This window comes from Dendropsophus ebraccatus, chromosome 11 (assembly GCF_027789765.1).
Source record: "Dendropsophus ebraccatus isolate aDenEbr1 chromosome 11, aDenEbr1.pat, whole genome shotgun sequence".
Classification (NCBI taxonomy): domain Eukaryota; kingdom Metazoa; phylum Chordata; class Amphibia; order Anura; family Hylidae; genus Dendropsophus; species Dendropsophus ebraccatus.
In genome coordinates this window covers 56,569,701-56,589,262 of record NC_091464.1, presented here as the reverse complement: position 1 = coordinate 56,589,262, position 19,562 = coordinate 56,569,701, and the positions used below count along the sequence as shown (strand labels likewise).

The 19,562-nt window shown below is 41.8% G+C and overlaps 1 protein-coding gene across 7 annotated transcripts in view; it reads right to left on the bottom strand.

Annotated features, from left to right (window-relative positions):
* Window positions 1-19,562, bottom strand: part of LOC138767219 (nectin-3-like protein) — a 63,418-nt gene that overhangs the window by 20,851 nt on the left and 23,005 nt on the right. For 6 of the 7 annotated variants that reach the window (XM_069944589.1, XM_069944588.1, XM_069944583.1 and 3 more), the window contains exons 2-4: window positions 13,729-14,055; window positions 9,236-9,547; window positions 3,300-3,405 (exon numbers count right to left, since the gene is read on the bottom strand). In XM_069944589.1, the coding sequence (XP_069800690.1) occupies window positions 3,300-3,405; window positions 9,236-9,547; window positions 13,729-13,957 (647 nt within the window). In that variant the 5' untranslated portion in view covers window positions 13,958-14,055. Of the gene's footprint in view, window positions 1-3,299; window positions 3,406-9,235; window positions 9,548-13,728; window positions 14,056-18,790; window positions 18,883-19,562 lie in introns of those variants that run through there. The other variant, XM_069944585.1, reaches the window with a different exon arrangement.

Below are 19,562 nucleotides of genomic sequence, written 5' to 3'. Positions count from 1 at the left end.
GATCAGCCTTCATATACTCAGCCTAACCTGACCACTTTATCATCCCTTGTATACTCTGCCTGCCCTGACCTCCCGATCATCCTTCGTATACTTTGCCTGCCCTGACCTTCCGATCATCCTTTGTATACTCTGCCTGCCCTGACCTTTTGATCATCCTTCATATGCTGTGCCTGCCCTGACTGCTTGATCAGCCTTCCTATACTCTGCCTACCGTGACCTCCTGATCATTCTTCATATACTCTGCCTACCCTGACCGCTTGATCATCCCTTGTATACTCTGCCTGCCCTGACCTCTTGATCATCCCTTGTATACTCTGCCTGCCCTGACCTCCTGATCATTCTTCATATACTTTGCCTGCCCTGACCTCCTGAACATCCTTCGTATACTTTGCCTACCCTGACCTTTTGATCATCCTTTGTATACTATGCCAGCTCTGACTTCAGTCTTTTCACCTTATTTACTGAACTGCCCCTGCCCTCACACCAATATAATGCATAGATGACATTGCTCTTTACACTGTATGTACCAAATATCATAGACACCGGTATTAATAAGTATTTACACACCAGAAAATTTGCTCCTTTCACTGCACGTTAGGGCCCTTTTACACATGCCGATTATCAGCAATAATTATTGACAGAAATGCTCATTCGACCAATAATTGTTGCCTATAAAAGTGTCAGTGAGCAGCTGAAAGGCTGGAAAATGCACGCTCATAGGGGTATGAGCCAGTCTTTTAAATCTTAGGCTGTCGACAATTATAAGTTTCCTCTCATGTTTCTGGCTATGATTACAGGATACAGGATAATTGCTGCAGTTAAATGGAAGGTTATGTATAAGATGCAATTATGACGACAGTTATATTGGTTTTTCCATATTTGCTCTGCTTATCACGGCCAATACCAGTTTGTACCAGTGTAGCATAAGTCAATATAAGTCAATGCAAATATTCTATCTTTATATAAGGACTTCTTCACATGACCGTAATTTCTGATCCGTATACTATATAGGACTCATTGTTCTCTGTAGCTACATGTATACATCCATGTTTTTCACAGATAAGAACAGGGCATGCATGCATATGGTCTACATTTCCACCATGGACTGTGAAAGTCAACAGGTCTGAGAAAAATACAGAGGGTATTCATATTACCATTTGTGGTTCTGTTGCGTGGGAACCCCTAGTTCCATTCCTGATTTGGCTTATTTGTAACCTCTTCTTCATCTTTCGTATACCCTGCCTGCTCTGATTTCTGTCTGTTCACTCATTACTCTATTATCTAGTTACTAGACCTCTCCTACCCTGACCTAGATCTATGCCCTCTTTTTTTTTTTTTTTTAGATGCTCACGCCTCTCCTGACACAACGTAATTCTTAAATGACAATGCTCTATACACCATATGAGCCAAATATCACTGAGAAAGAAGATAGTGAGTATTTATCGACCAGATAATGTATACCTTGCACTCTACAGGTCCCACACTAATAGCCACACAGTATATTTCCTCGGCACAAAGTCAGTTTGACCTTCAAGGATCAAGGACTTCCTTTACCCGAGGTTACGTTTAGGTTTGCTGCTCTCATCACTGTAAGTAACCTGGCGGTGTAAACCTGACTTGTTGGTACCACAATGAACACAGCCATGTATTCGAGATTCTTAAAGATAGTGGAGAATGACAATACCCATAAGTAGGGCTATGGCATACAGTCCCAATACCACCACTAAAACTTTTTGCAAAAAATGTGGCTTTTGCTGATGATCAGAGCCTTCTGAACAAGAACAATAGCTGTAGGCGCAATATGCCCTTGGGGCCTTCTCTTCTCATAAGGAATCCATTTCACAGCATTCTACAACAAAGTGGTCCGGTTGAGAGCTGACCCCTGGCAGGGTAAACTAGCACTTGTTCTTTAACCCTATCTTGTTCTACAGAGAGCTTAGTTGATCAGTAACAAGTCTACAGTGCAGGGTTAAGCCACTGTGCAAGCAAGTGGTCATTAAACTATTTATAAGATGAGAAGCCTCCACTCCTTTGTATGTAAAGACAGAGTATTAGTTTTACAACCCTTTCACATCTGCCTCTGTAGTATCTCACACACCTAAGGGATGGGTTAAGTTACACTCCTAAAACATTCATATTGTCTTTTGTTACTGGTATCTTAACAACTGTCATTGCTAAGGACTGTGAGGAGGCGGACATGGATTAGTGGTTTAAGGCTCTGCTAACCATGGACATGGGAAAATAGTGCACTATCCAGAACTGTACAACTTCTACCCTATAGCCTACAATTTAATGTGTTTCTATTATTCAAGTTATTACTCATTGATATTGTGATATTTTTGCAATCCCCATGCTTTTCAGATTCCATTCCCAGTATCTGCCACCCAGATCAGAAAGGCCTGGAAACTCTTTAATCTTTTACAAGTCTGTGGACAATTCCTGCTGTAAGCAGTTTAGCCCATCACAGATTCTTATCTCTCTATGGGACCACCAAGGCATGGTCTCCATCTGTGGTATGCATACATATGCTGAGAAGAACCTTCTTTTGAAGTATTAAAAATTCTCCTATCACTTAACTTTAAAAGAAAAGTACAGTTGGCATATTCACAATGATTTTACCACATCAAACAAACTATTCTTAGGTTACGCAGAGACTTCCACTCCCCATAGGGACAAGATGAATAGTATCACCTTGAGCCATCATCCTTTAGTTTGAAGAATAATGAATAAAGGTCCCTCAACCATTACTTCATATCCTGGACTGTACACTCCACTTAGACATCTATGAGAAATTAGAATAGATGGGCATTTTTCCAGTTTCAATAGTAAGGCAATTTTACCTTGGGTATGTGGAGGTCTCTACCCTGTAGGAATTTATTAAAAATGTATTCCCTATTGGAGATAAGCGTAGACCAAACTTTGGTTTAATTTTTACAGAAAATATCAGGATCAAAGCATTCTGTTCAAGTTTCCTCATTGCCCTCATTGCAACAGGGTCCTCCACCGGGCTGGTGCCATTTAGGTTTCTGGAGATTGGGTCCCCCAAGAAACTAGGATTCGCTGTATTGTATCTTTGTGCCAGCTATTAATTTGAACAACTTGCTTGACCTACAACTATCGGACCTAAACTGCAGTATCTACCGTGCACTGCTGTAGAAGGTTGTTGGACAGAAATAATCTTCCCTGACTGTGATAGCTCCTTATCCCATCATAGATATGGAAGTTGATGGAGCAGGCTGCCATTTTCTTCTTTTGAATTATATAAAATTGGTTCCCTGGAGATTTCTTTGTCCTCTTACCTCCTCCATTGGTAATTTGGGCTTGGGTTTGCTTTAGATTTGCACAAAAGCTGCAGAGCCTCCTCGTCGTTTTTCAGAACTTCAATCTGCACCGTCTGGGGAGGAACTAAATGCCAAAGGGAACAATAAGACATTTGCCATTTGTTTTTTTATTATTATTTTACTGACTATAGAAAGTAATGCAAATACATTATCCAGGTGGCTCTGGCACCTGCTTGATTGGCTACCACCTGATCTACTTACATTGTACAAATTATCAATTAAATATGAGTATCTGTGATTGCTGTATATGTATCTAACCAGCCCTTCTACTCATATCTATGCCACACTTGTCACCTGTTGAAAAGGGCCCCTAACCTGCACAATCAAAGACATTGCATATGACTCAATCACCCAGAAACAGCTATTTTGTAGATTTTATCCTTTACTATATGATAACTAAAATATCAATTGACTACCATTTTATGTTGAAAACATTGTAACCTGAAGGACCACTGGTCTTTTACTCTGATCAGGTGATTGAGTTCTTATAGGTGTCCATGCTGATAGGAGTATATGCTGTATCAGTCTGTCTACGAGTTTCTCTATGCATTTCTTCTTGTTTTTGTTTTAGTTCCTTATGTATTTCTGTTTGTTCAGGATATTTGTATTGGAAGGTCTCACTGTTCTGCTCAGTGTTTCTCTGGGTCCTACAGGCTTCTTGTTGTAATATAGGGCTGTCATAAGGATTTTACAGAAACAGTGAGGTCTACTGTTGTCTGCTTGTAGCTTAAAGTTTAGGGAAAGATCTAAAGGCCCTATTTCACGGACCAACTGGAGGAGCAACCGAGCGCTGTCAGTGCTCGTTTTCTTCTCATTTACCGCTCACTGCTGCCGCTATTCCACACATCGGCAGTGAGCAGGAGTCGGGGAGGTGCTGGGGGGCTGCCCGGGTGATCGCTAGATAGCATATAGCAGCGTCTGCTGCCGACGCTCCCATTCCACGGAGCGATAGCAGCAGATCGCTGCTATATGTGTTGTTTGTCTTTCAGCATGTTGAAAAAAAAACGACTGCAACTATCAGCCGACGTGAATGATGTCGGCTGATCGTTGCCTTCTATTCTACGACACGATTATCGGCCGTAACAGCCGATATTGGCCAAATATTGCCGATAATCGTTCCGTGGAATAGGGCCTTAAAAGGGTACTCCGGCCCGTGGGTATTTTTAAACTTTGGCCGAGGAGGGGGTGGTTATAGATGGTGGAGGTCACTTACCTCCCCAGTTCACGCCTCCCGGTGCACCCTCCCGCTTCCTGGTGTGAGCTGCCGCATGAGATGTGACGTCTCAAGGCAGCTCAGCCATTCAGCGGCCGTAGCGGAGTCCCGTCACATCTCATGCGGCAGCTCACACGAGGAATCGGCCGCGGGACGGTTGTACAGGGCGGCGCAATCAGGGACCCGGCGCTGGAATCAGGGACCTCCACCATCCATAACCACCCCCTCCTCGGCTATAGCTTAAAAATACCCCGGGCCGGAGTACCCCTTTAAGAAAAGACTGTGACCATTTAGATTGGATAAATCCCTTTATTCATTCACGTTTGTCTTTTGCTTCATTCTTAATTTCCATTATTATTATTCAACCATCATCATTTTTTTTTGGCTGCCTGTCTGTCATTCTATTAGTCTTTTCTGAATGTCATGAAGGCATGTGAGCACTGAAAGTTGCACTAAGGACCTAGGAAAGGCAAATGCTATAGAAAGAAGTCCAGTCCTTTCATACATTGGCCAGAAAGACGGAAGCATATACAGAGAGCAGCAAAAAAACAACCACCTTCTATAGCTGCTGGCTAAACGAATATCTGTCACAGGTCATGTTACATTCAACCTAAAAAAATTATGCTGCGTGTTTTTACAGCCTTCCAGAACAATCTACGGGTAATAGGATTGTGAAAGGGCGGATCTTTCCCATAGAGATTAGACTGCAAAAATAATGCAGATCCCAGGATAACAATATCAGTGCTGGACATGATTAGTAACTTTCCTTTTGAAAAGCTAAGTAAACACGATATACTTAACCCTCACATACTTTTAGGACCCAGAGATTTGACAGTCTGATGTCTGTGGGCTTGTTTTGCTTGATGAGCTGTAGTTTTTTACTTACTTGCTAGTTGTGGGAAACAATCTATATTGGGCTTCTTTGTACACAATTCAATATAAATAATATGTTACATGTATAGCTGCAGCTCGCTACCTGCCTGGTGGTACCATGTATGTGTATTTTTAATGTTTAATGTTTAAAGGGGTTCTGCCAGACATATTAGACATATCTACCATGACAGGTTGGTGGGTAGATAGGAGAGATGGTAGGAAGAAGATAGATGGATATTCTGCTCACACAAAATAATTCTGCAATAAATGGTTGTGTATGATCCACTATGGCAGATAATATTGGACCCATCTTCTTCCCTGGGTCAATTCACAAGAAAGTGGATTCCAGGGTCCAAGCATTTCCCCAGATTTGATAGCCATAGGGCTGACATAAGGTTCTGAGGCATTGTTGTTGGCTGGCAGGGATAGGACAAGAGGAGCCTTATTCTCACAGGTGCCTTTGATTTACTATATTAACCCTTATAACTAGAAGAGGTAATAGGCACTGTCTGAAGAGGAGGCCATTGTGACCATTTAGAGAGTATCTGAGACAAGTGGGCTCTGCTGCCATAATAAATAAGGGGCTAGGGTAGCCAAAGATCAAGAAAGCAAAGGTTGCTATGGGGTCAGACTCATCGGTGTGCTAAGAGTTCCTGTTTTAGTGTCTGCAGCCACATTTCTTATATAACAGCATAAGCAGGATTTGCTTTAGAACAGAAAGTCTACAACAAAAATATCAGGAAACAGATAACTACAACTGCAAGATGGCCATGTGCTCCAGACTTGCCTCCTTGCAAAGTGTCTGTGTTTCCTAATGATTCTAAAATCGGAAAGTTGAGGAATAACGTGTTTCCTTTGTCTACAATATGGACATAGAAGACTTTCAAGGGTTCACAATTATAACACATTATAACTATATGGGAGCACAGGGGGGCATTACAACTATACGGAAAAATGGGGGGCATTATAACTATATGGCGGCAAAAGGGACATTGTAGCTACATGGAGGCACAGGGAATATTATAACCATATGGGAACACAGGGGGCATTATAACTATATGGGAACACAGGGGTAATTTAACTATATGGAAGCACATGGGGCATTATAACTATATGAAGGCACAGGGGGCATTATAACTACAGATGTAGCCAGGCTTACCATGAGTTGCAGCCAGGGTTAACTTGATCACAATAACGCATTTAACTTGACTTTCTAATTGACATCTAATACATCTGCATATGGAGGCACAGGGGGCATTATAACTATATGGAGGCACAGGGAGCATTATAGCTATATGGTAACACAGGGGGGGCATTATAAATGTATTTAGATGGACTCTGCGCTGATCTGCAGTAAATTTGCAGGCAGGCATTTAAGGCAGCTTGCGTTTTTTAAGTATGGCCCCTTTCTCTTGGTAGACAATTACATATTTCCCTGGGGAGGGTTGTATGTTTAACCCTCTGGTATGAGAAGGACTGGGTGTGAGTACATGGTGAATAACATAAAAGACATTGAAGTACATAATAAATAGAAGAAATGGGCAAATGAAAGGACAAAAGAAACATAATACAGAGAATAATGATGTAAGCCGATACTAGTCTGGGGCTCCTTCCCTTGATGTTTCATTTCATTCATTTTCACTTAGATATTTAAAAAAAAAATTTGTGTTTGTTTCCTTTATTTTTTAACCTGTAAAACTCTGCGGTTTGGGCTCACTTCCTTGATGCCTATGGGAATTTTCAGAGTTGTCATTGTGAAGAATAATATATCCTACAGGAAATTGCACTTGTTCATTGATGCAGTGCTTTCACTGATGGATTCCTTGTACACAGTTGGGTGTGATTACAATGTTGGACATGACCAAAATCATCAACGTGCCAATGAATAGTGTGCAGATAAACATGTTTTGGCAATGATAACAAGATTAGTCATGTAATATTTTGTTATCGCACTTCTCTTTGAAAAAACTCTATAACTGAGGCTGCTGGATGCCAGAAATCCCTCCCAGAAATGCCTGGAATGCTGGCCAAGTCATTTATACAGATAAAGAACTCAGGAAGGCCTGAGAAGTCATGGTAACGTCACATTCAAATCACATTTTTAAGGTATTATACATCAGGATGCTGGCAAAACCCAATGTACACTGGAGCATACCCATGGGGAAAAAACAGCATATACTGCAGTACTGCAGACTGTGTGATCACACATTACTTTGATCTCAGTTGCCTCCTCGTTTATCCACAGGATATATTATCAATCATTGAATGATGGGGGTGCGGACAGCCGGCACCCCTGGCGATCAGCTGCGTGGTGCCCACACTACACAGTAAAAAAGTTCACTGTGTAGTGGGGGAAACACATAACTGCAGTACCCAGATCCGGCCACTACATAGTGAACAGAGCCAACTGCTTCCGTCCCTGGTACCTGTATAGTGCAGAAGTTAAAAAGCTGTTGGGGGGAGAGGGGGGTGCGGATACCCCATCAATCCTGCAGATTAGCCATCAATCTGTTAAACAATTCAATTTATTTCATACAGTTCTGAAATGCACCAGAACATTTACAAATTCCTCATAGATTTTCCCACAAGGCAATGTATTTATTATGACTCTTATTTGTGTATCTGGAGCCTAAAATAGTTATCTGCAGGCTGCAGTCTCACGGCCTGGAATCGTACATGGGATCTAATGAAACAGAAAGTAACCTTCCTGTGGGAAAAGGTTTGTTTTCTCCCAATGGTCATGAACATCCTGCACGTCTTTTTGAATAGTCACTCACTGTAATTCTGTAATGTTTATCATTTATTTCTGGAGACCATGAAATGCACCCTGTAGGCAGACAGGAAAGGAAGCAGGGGCTGTGAAATCCCAAATAGTCACATAGAGAACCATAACTACGGTATATCTTGGGGGAGGAGGCCAAGAGAGTAGTCCATCCAAAAATACCTAAAGGGTTAAGTGTTTGATCGCTAGGGGATAAGAGATAAGTGACTGATCATTGGTGGAACCCATCAATTGCCCCCTGCGATCTTGAGAACAGGACTACTGAAGCTATTGCCTTAGTGGAGCAGCAATGTCCATATACTACATTCATCTTTAACATGACTAAAGACAGACAAGCCCTGTAACCCACCCCCACCCCTCATTTGATCCATAGCATAGAGTTTAAGTGTGGTGGTAAAACGTTCCAAAAACAGTGCCACTTTTGTTCAGAGGTAGCATGTAGCATTTACTATTACAACATTACTCCACTAAAGCTAACCTACAAAACTGGACACAATTCTAAGGCAAGCACTGGATTGAGAAGAAAGAAGAAATGTTTCGGTAATTCTGAACAACCCTATTACTTGGGATAGATTTCACCACTATTCAAGATACCACTGCGCCAGTAGTGTGTGGAAATTCTAGGTACGCAGTTATGGGGGAAATTATCAGAACTTTGGAACGATAGCATGTAAGAGTTTCCAGATCACAATATGAGTGGAAAATGTGCACAATGCTGCAGAATTTGTTGGTGCTATATCAGTAACATAAAACTAAGTAAATAAAGGTACAACATCCTATGGGACCATTTCCATGTCGAAGATGAGAACAGGTAAAAGACAAACAATGGTCATATTGGTACAGCAGAGAATGATTACTGACCTCCAGCTCTACACCATATGGACACAAGGATGTATCCTCCTCGAAAGTTATTAAAGGTTAGGTTTTAAGACTGCAAAAATTACAAAAAGTAAAAAGTCACAACTCCCTTATCCTATGTGTACCTACACTAAGAACCAAAGTGGGGAGTTACACGATTATACTTACACTGGATGTTGGTTAAGGTAACATTGATGGTGATATTTCTCTGGTGCTGAAAAGGAATCTTCGGCTGATAGGCCAAGCAAAATATTTCCCGTCTGTATATCTCTGGCGTGGTCATCATATACAACTGGCTCCTCGTACTCACTGTTCCATTGGAATGTGTAATGTTGTCTTCTATTGAAGTATAATTTATCCCATGGGTGATCCACTGGATCTCTGCAGGAGGTTTTGCTAACGACGCCAAACACTCAACCACCATATTACGACAGGGAGTTCTGACATCCTGTATAAGTTCTTGTCTGACTGAGGGTAAAACTGCAAATAAAGAGAATAAATGTATATGTTAGTATAGAGAAAATCTATGAAAATTTAAGTAACTCTAAATATATCTGGAGTATAATACACTATAAGATGTAACTCAGGGTCAGTACAGGATAGTAAAATATAATGTTTGTATACAATGACCCCACCAGCAGAATAGTGAGGGCAGCTCTGGAGTATAATACAGGATGTAACCCAGGATCAGCACAGGATAAGTAATGTAATGTATGTACAGATTGACCCCACCAGCAGAATAGAGAGTGCCGCTCTGAATTACTTGCTCATTATACTGACAAGCGTTCAATGACCATTATGTATTGCTTTACATCTCCTGTGGTGGAACTGCAGGAGGATTAAACACTCAGGGGCACACTTATCAATGTGCTCCCCTGGCACACGTCACAGAAAAGTGGCAGATTCGCCCCTTTTCCGTGGTGTCCGCCAGCCGTGTCCCCCGCTTGCCTGATGGATGGGCAGGGGGGCTTGACAAGGTGGGAAGGAGTCGTGACACCTCATAGTAAATCCAGCCAGGGAAAAGAGAGCAGGGCTTTATCTAAAGGCCCTATTCCACGGAACGATTATCGGCCGTATTCGGCCAATATCGGCCGCTACGGACGATAATCGTCCCGTGGAATAGAGTGCAACAATCAGCCAACATCGTTCATGTCGGCTGATCATTGCAGTCGCTTGTTTTTCAACAAGACTGATACAGCAACAATCTGCTGCCGTCGCTCCGTTGAATAGGAGCATCGGCAGCAGACGCTGCTATATTCTATGGGCTGCCTGGACGATCAGGGATCACCCGGGCAGCCCCCTCCCACAGCTCCCCGCCGCCCCTCCCACACTCACCCGCTCACTGCAGCCGCGTCGAATAGTGGTGGCAGCGAGCGGAGAATGAGGAGCAAACGAGCGCTGAGAGCGCTCGTTTGCTCCTCTACAAGGCCCATGAAATAGGGCCATTTGACTGGCGTACAAGTACGCCAGTCTTGATAAATATTCCCCTTGCTGTCCAGTTCCCCTGCAGATTACTATTGATTTCTTCTATTTCTATCAGCAGAGAAAGTAATCAACTTATTTTCAAGGAACAATTCCAACAAAGGAAATATAAGACTTTGTTCACCCTATAGGGGAAACTATGGCATTGTGACAGATCCATTGTTTAACAGATCCACCTGATCATTGATAGTACACACCAGGGCTGCCCCTAATTTCCCCTTTTACTGTATTTATTCTCACTGTTAAGAGCCTGTCCTAATCTTTAAAGGCGTTGCCCAGGAACCTAAATGATGGCTTCCCAGCCATCTCTTCCCTATTTGGGGTGACTATATTTGCATTACTGTCATTAACATTATTGGGATTTGCATAAATGATGTAGCACCAGGAGCTGCTCAAACAGAGTATTTCTCAGGGTTACACCATTTAAGCAGTTCCTATTAATGTCAATAGGAGTTACCCATATAGCATACTTTTTCGACTCCCTGATTACTTACAGTCACTGCAAAAAGGCCAGAGTTGTAAGCCATCTTTTAGGTTTGTTAACAAACCCCTCTGAGGCAGGACAATACCATTGCAAGAATTAAAGAAGAAAATAAAGGGGTTGCTGAACTCCTGGTAGGTACCCTTTGTTTCCTGGTTTAGCCATTAAGCTTTAACCAAAGCAGTGAGCCTACGTAACATATTATATTACTTTCATACCTTTGCCATCCAGTTTCCCTCACTGTGTTTAAAGAGACTCTATCAGCAGGTTTTTGCTGTCCTATCTCAGGGTAGCATAAACTAGTGACAGAAAAGCTGAATGGAATGATGTATCACTTACATTGTTCTGTGCAGCTAATTCATAGATCTCCTCCTGAATAACATGGACAATAAGTAGTTCTCTCCATTATGTGCATGAGCCCAGTAGTCCCAAATATTCATGAGACACAGAAAACCCCACTCACCAGCTGCTCATTGGCAGTTGCCTATCCATGCTGTTTATAGACAGTCAATTGTCAATGAGCATCTGGAGAGCGGGGGGCAAGAATCTTATTCTCCTGCATATTAGGAGAATGGCTGAGAATTATGTAAGTAATACATCCATCTGCTCAGCATTTTTGTCACTATCATAATATGAAAGCAGTTAAAAATAATCTGTCACTAGGTTTATGCTGCATTAAATGAGGGCAGCAGAAACCTAGTGACAGATTCTTTTTAACTGCTTTCATATTACAAAAACGCATATCCAGATTCCCCCACAAGACTCTGATTGAATGCTCCCGGTGGGGAGGGATGGGTTGTCTTGACTTCCAAACATTACAAATCATACATGGTATGAATGGTCTGAAGGAGTTCAGATTGCCTAGATAATTTTTTGCCTCCAGTTCCTTTGTGACCCTATACTTGCAAAATTTCTTACCACGGAAAATATAGTGACTAAAGGGCATGGCACATATCCCACCAAAGAAAGATTGTCTTTTCCTCTCCATTTTCTCTACTACATATTAGAGATGTCCAGTTATGTGCCCCTCCCTGCCTTCATAGTCACCCCTACCCTCCCAAACAATGAAACATGCTCAGGTTTATATCAACGAGTCAAATGTCACTCTTTGTCCTCCTGACCTTTCATACAGTTTCAGTTCCTCACAAACTTGCTTTTACAAACACTTTCTACAATCACATAGAGTGCTAGCACTAGGACATCAAAGAAGCCTAAAAACTCTCTACAGTCTAAAACCTCTCGACTTTCAATCCCCAACCCAAAACACTCCTTCACATCTGCAGGAGAAGGACCTCAAGGTTACATTCTCTAAAACTGAAATACAAACACTGCAGGCCACATCTCCTAAAATTTCTGTGTGTCGCAATACAGGAGAACTTTACAAACGCTTCAGCAAATGATGCCATACTCCTTTTGTGTAAACCCAATTCCTTTTATTCGTCACTGTTGGGCCTTATATCACATACAGAAGCATCAAGACATTTTGAGAAGAAACTTTTTTCAGACAGCTGTAAAATATGCAATCTCAGATTACCACACTCTCCTAAATTATGTTTACTATATTCAGATTTCATATGAAATATAAGAAATAAATAGGGTTTCTTCTAGAAGATGGTCGTAGACTAGAGTCCTTTATTCTGAAAACAAATAGAAATTCCAACCAAAATTAACTACATTAAAAGATGCGACCAGTTGTATCGATCAGAACAGAAATCCCACTGGACATCCCACACCCAAAAGAAATAATAATTCCCCTGTCTAGGGATAATGTATGTTTTATATATGTAATAAACAAAGGGATACTCATCTACCCTGATCCCCTGCATCTACAGTTCCTACAGTTTCCAGTCCCTGCTCATCACCACATCTTTCAGGTTCCTGTGATGCATCCTCCCATGATCTTTCCAGGTTGGTTCCCACACAGATTATACATCACAGGAGCTAGGAAGAAGTGGTAAATAGTGGAGACTAGCAGCTGCAGGGGATGGACGTAGGCGAGTATCATTTTTTATTTTTACACCACCCCCACCATTGTTTCTCTCACAATTGTTACACTGCTTGTACATGCCTTATGCCTTAGGGAGGTATTTTTCTTCCCACACTCCCTGTATACGATTCTTATTATATCTGTATTGTATTGAATACAAACAAACAAAGACCCATTGATAGACCGCATTGAATTTAAGGCGTTCTGACATTTTTCTTTTTTTTTTACAGCAGGATTAGATTGACTGTCAAAATACCTGAATTAGGACTGAACCTATAATAGAGATTACTAACACATATTTAAACAAAGTGTACAAAACATTAACAACTCCTTTGGAAAAAAAAAGTCAAGATACCTCACCCTGTGGACCAGACAAAATTTAGTCATTTCAATGCAAATAAAGTCTCCATGACATATAATTTCTTACATCTGCACTGAGGTATAATTTCCTAAAATTACAGGCCCCAGAGGTTGTGCTGCTGAGATGATGATGCCAATGACATCATGTTTCCTTCTAACCTGATATTCAAAGGCATCATTATTAGAATAACTCAGCAGAGCAGCCTCAGGCATTGGGCCTATAACTTTAAGAAATCATATCTCAGTATACAATAGATATAGGATATTATATCTCTACATTATGGAGACCTTAATACATAGGTTTAACATATTACAGAACTCTGTCTTATTTTTAAGTTGAAGAGTTCTTACCTAAAACTTGTAGCTGGATTGTTTTTTCAGTGTTTCCGGATGGGAAAGTAGTAAAGACACATTTATAGACCCCCTCATCAGCCAAGGTGACATTATATATCTCGATGGATCCATCTTTATTCCCGACACCTTTGTACCGAACTCTCTGTCCATATGTATCCTGATATATGGGTCCGGTGTCAGTTCTATAGGTGAGAAATGTCACACTGGCTCCTCCCATTGCTTGCATCTCCCAGGTAATTTGCTTAATTTCTTCTTTGGTGTCAGTATGACATTCCAGGGTTTCTGGAGAGCCCAGCCGCGCGTAGACCACATTAGGTACTCGTACTGAAAAATAAACACATGAGATGTCAGATGAGAAAATGAAATTTCCATCAGTTTCACTGCATCCATTGTATGCCTGTTGACACCATCCTCTTTCCTTATGAAAGTCAATTAAAAGTTGTCAAAAGCCTCGCCCCTCTTACATCCCAGCTCCTACATAATAGCTTCCCTTGGTGACAAACCTTGTGCAGTGTGATCTTGCTTTTGTATTCTGCTATTGTAGTGTGACCCACTAAAAGGCAGTAAAAAATAGAGGCTAGACAGTACAGATTTTACGACTACACAGAGTTTGCTTGTAGTCTGTAACCATGGAGACATATAGGTCTGTATAGGAGCTTTAGACAAACTTTTTTTGAACAGGAACTATAGCAATTTCTTTTTCATTGTATACGTATTGGAGCAATAGTAGTCTTAAAGGGGGTCCTCAGCGGTGTGTAACCAATCTGAAATAAGTTACACATATGTAAAACATGTATGTTCTACGATGCTATGGTTTTTCTCTGTGAGATTACGCTTCCCGTTCTTAGGTGGGTGTTCCTGACCTCTAACCACCTGTGAAAGAACTACAACTAGAGATCAGCGAACCGGGTTCGGATTTGAGTCCATCCGAACCCGAACGATTGGCATTTGGTTAGCTGGGACTGCTGAACTTGGATAAAGCTCTAAGGTTGTCTGGAAAACATGGATACAGCCAATGACTATATCCATGTTTTCCACATAGCCTTAGGGCTTTATCCAACTTCAGCAGCCACCGCTAATCAAATGCCGAAAGTTCGGGTTCGGATGGACTCGAGCATGCTCAAGGTTCGCTCATCTCTAACTAAAACCAAACCCCCGCCTGGATCACAAACAGCACCTGTGAAATCAGCTGTCATCAATAACAGATAACAGACTTAAATTTTTTAAATGCCTTTGGAACGGTTAACCTTTTGATTCCTCAATAGCCCTGATGTCCAGCATCTTTTTGACCTCTTCCCATATGGCCTATCTACGAACTTTCTCCCTGTAGGGTTTTAATTGATCATGTACCTGCGGTATGGTGACCATGTCATGTTTTATCACTGGCAACAGTAAGAACACGTCAGTATTTCATCAAACACTTGCTTTTAAGCCTCACATATGGTCTCTGAGACACCATCCTTAAAGGGTTTCTACCACTGACACAGACCTTTCTAGAACATTACTAAAGGAGTTTACTGCTGACAGAGACTCTCCATCCTTCTTCAGTTTAAGAAATTATAGGTGATATAAATGTTCTGTCTTTCTATTACCAGGCTGGTACATTTCATAACTTACTTATAATATTTGGTTCTTTGCTCTCTACAGTTGTTATCAGCACCATCACCTGGTTCTAAAAGGTTAAAGGTTCTAACTTTAGTTGCCCTGTTGTCAATACGAGTCACATGTTTAATTTTGAGGAGCTGAGAGAGTCCACTAAACCATTATGCCCTTGAAGAGGCCATGTAAAAACAAGTTCCATAGAAATAAGCTTAGAGGATGTGTTCTTATAAGGTGCTACCTCTAGATAACAGGAGGCATAATCTAACACCACTAGACAAGACTGATGTCCCTGTGCAGACCTCACTTCATGGCCAGCCACTTACATTACCACTAAGACGGGACATTCCTGTGGCCGCTATCTTTATGAGCTAGCCTGTGACATGGCGTCTCTGAACAACATGAAGGAAACCGAGAACCTGGACTGACCCAGAAGAGAATGGCTGGCTACCAACCTGCCTGCGTAGAGTATAGAATGTATTGGCTGCTAAGAAGCATGCATATCACATGATAACGTGAGCAAAGCGACAAACGTATGGGCTGCTCATCGTCTGGGCTTATTGGCACCCGTAAATGAGCACCTGCCTCGGCACTGGCCCTAACCTTACTGATAGGCTTACTACAACATAAAATTAGCACCTGCAAAAGCGCCAAACCAAACCTTATCCTATTCACACATGACTTTCATAGCAAAGTCTTAATCCAATATGGGCAGCAGTCAGGTATAATCTATTTAGGATTTTTTTTTAAAAACCGCATAATAAGGTTTGCGACTTGAAGGACATTTCAGCCCATCCAGGACCTTTATCAACATTACAAAGTTGAATAATGGCACACCTAGCGCTATGCATCTGCACTGTGCTGCACTGGGTATGTGCCATTATTCAACTTATCACACGGCAGCACCTTGTGAAACCTGCAGTGTACCTCTTGTTAGGGTATGTACACACTGAGGAAAAGGTGAGGAATTAGGTGAGGATTTGAAGAGGAATCCGCTCTTATTTCAGCTTGAAATTCCTCCCGTAAAATATGAACAGAGCAATGTCGCACTGTGTTCAATGGTGTTGTTCACACTGCAGAATTTCAGAGCAGAATTTTCTGCCTCAGATCTGCTTTCTGCCTAAAGAATTGACATGTCAATTCTTTGGGCGGATTTTGCTAGAGGAATCCTATAGAAGTCAATAGGGGCTTGAATTCTGCTTGAATTCCGCTCGCATTCAATTTCTGCTCCTATTCTATAAATAGGGAAGAAATTTCAAGCAGAAAACTTTCCTTTACAATTCCTCGAGAATTCCTCAGTGTGCACATACCCTGACTTGGATCAGCAAGGATCCAACACACAGTAAGCTTACCCAGCCATTTATCACTGACAGGGATACTTTGGATTGAAGCCTCTATTGACATCTTTGCCAAATGTGACTGCCGGAGTAATGCAGTGGGGAGCACTTTTTTAGTCTTCAAATCAATGGAACAATGAGAGAAGGGGGGGGATGTACACAGTGACTACTGCTGCAATATTATATACCATATACAATCACTATGCAGTATTCCCCCAAATAGCCAGAACAACAGGACCTGTACACATAAATTTAAAAAAAAAGTGCAGAAGTGCAAAAAATGGTAACAGTCCAGCTAATGCAATAAGGATATGCCAATAGTAATAAGCAGAGAGTCCCAGGTCCAGGACCCGATGTACGTTTTGCTACTGTGAGCTTCTTCCGGGAAGAAGTTCGCAGTAGTAAAACGTACGTCGGGCCCTGGACTGTCTGGCTATTAGGGGGAATACTGCATAATGATTGTATACGGTATACAGTATATAGGTTATTTAGTTGAAGGTATGTCCTGGGGTACTTTCTTTTGCTACTTTTTATTAATCAGGACCACTTAGCTAGTAAAGCGAAATCATTTTTCATATTATAGGAACCACTAGGAATTGAACTAGATGAAAAAAACATTCTCTTTCTGAAGCTGACACCCAGCAATACTGTTCACCAACCCAACTTCTTTTCTCCGGAACCAACTCTCAGAGGTGCAGGGTCCTGTGGGTGCTAAGGTATATGCAAATATGCCATATGTTTATGGTTGTAATTTGCATTATGGCTACAACAAGGCGACCTTCCTCGTGACCCAACTCCCTACAAAAACGATGGGGAGATTTATCAAACATGGTGTAAAGTAAAACTGGCTCAGTTGCCCCTAACAACCAATCAGATTCCACCTTTCAATCCTCACAGACTCTTTGGAGAATGAAAGGTGGAATCTGATTGGTTGCTAGGGGCAACTGAGCCAGTTTCACTTTACACCATGTTTGATAAATCTCCCCCAATGTGCTTATACATAAGGAGCCATAGCGTATTCTCATACAACAGGTCTAGACCAGTGATGGGGAACTTTCAGCCCTCCAACTTTTGCAAAATTATAATTCCCACCATATCTGGGCAGCCAAAGGGTTTAAATCTTTGTACAACTGAACGGACACAGCGGCTGTGTCAGTACAGTAGTGTGAAGATACTGTATAAACTAATTGTGGGCTCCTGGCATCATAATGATTTATGAAACTGGGCACTCCACATTCCGTTCTGTAGCATATCATCCGTATATATGGACCGTGCATGGAACGTGTGCATGAGGCATTACACCAGGATTGCTGCATAAGCACCTTATATTGAGCTACATATATGGCGGTTGCTGCTCCTCTATGCCAACTATGCAAGAATAAAAGAAATCTAACAATTCACCCCTTTAAGGACACATACAATTAACATTTTTTGTTTTCTCCTCATTACCTTTGGAAAGCAATAACTATATTTCCACAGAATCATATGAGGGTTTATTTTTAGCAAGACCAACTGTAGTTGGTAAGTCTAGGAGAGCTCCGCATTCTGTGCTTTTGTATTGGTGGTGCATGTCAGTGGAGCATCGTCATGTGACGTCATCTCCATCACGGCAACTGGGGTGCATGTCCTGAACAGGGGACTCCAACAGACATGCGCACCAAACCAAATAAGACCGCACGGACAGGGCGCCAATACCCACCAGCCAATTACACTGGCACATATCACGCCAATCTGGAAGCGCATCCCCAAAATACCTGCCCCTGGAGCATAAACAGAGTTGAGATAATGACCTAACCACGCCCCAAAGAAGCATCTAATACGTGAAACGTGCGTCGTGGTTCAGGCGCCATCTTTGCATCCATAATGTTTGAGCTTATGTTAATAGGTTGGAGTGTTATTGGACATTTCTTCTATTGATTCACAAAACAAGGACCCTGAATCAGGGCAGTTTCTAGGTCCTTTTGGCAACAGGGCAACTCTTGATAAAAAAGCTCAGTCCTGGGGAAGGAAGGGGGCTATTATCAAGATTCAGGTTACTAGGAAGAAGCAGTGTGTGTATAGCAGTGTTGCACCCCTACCAAATAATGTTCTACTGAATAGAAAAACATAATTCAGTGACTCACAGGTGACGTCTTCCTTGATTTGAGGCGTCATTCTCCTCTCCATCTGGCCCAGACCACCATGATGATTTCTTGCAGTTAGAATTCGTTTCTTCAGAACCTGCCAGACAAACATCTTAGGCTTCACACTTTTTCAGCAACTTCCTTCCCTTTCTCTGCACTCCCCCCATATGTCCCCCTGCATTTACTATATAGTAATAATGTCCCCCTGCATTTACTATATAGTAATAATGTCCCCTGCATTGTCCCCATATAGTAATTGTGTCCCCCTGCATTGTCCGTATTTACTAATAATATCCCCCTGCATTGCCCCTATATACTAATAATGTCCCCCTGCATTGCCCCCATATAGTAATAATGTCCTCCTCCCATATAGTAGTAATGTCCCCCGGCATTCTCCCCATATAGTAATAATGTCCCCCTGTACTCCCCCATATAGTAATAATGTCCTCCTGTACTCCCCCCTATAGTAATAATGTCCCCCTGTACTCCCCCATATAGTAATAATGTCCTCCTGTACTCCCCCCATATAGTAATAATGTCCCCTGTACTCCCCCTTATAGTAATAATGTCCTCCTGTACTCCCCCCATATAGTAATAATGTCCCCCTGTACTCCCCCATATAATAAAAATGTCCCCCTGTACTCCCCCATATAGTAATAATGTCCCCCTGTACTGCCCCATATAGTAATAATGTCCTCCTGTACTCCCCCCATATAGTAATAATGTCCTCCTGTACTCCCCGTTATAGTAATAATGTCCTCCTGTACTCCCC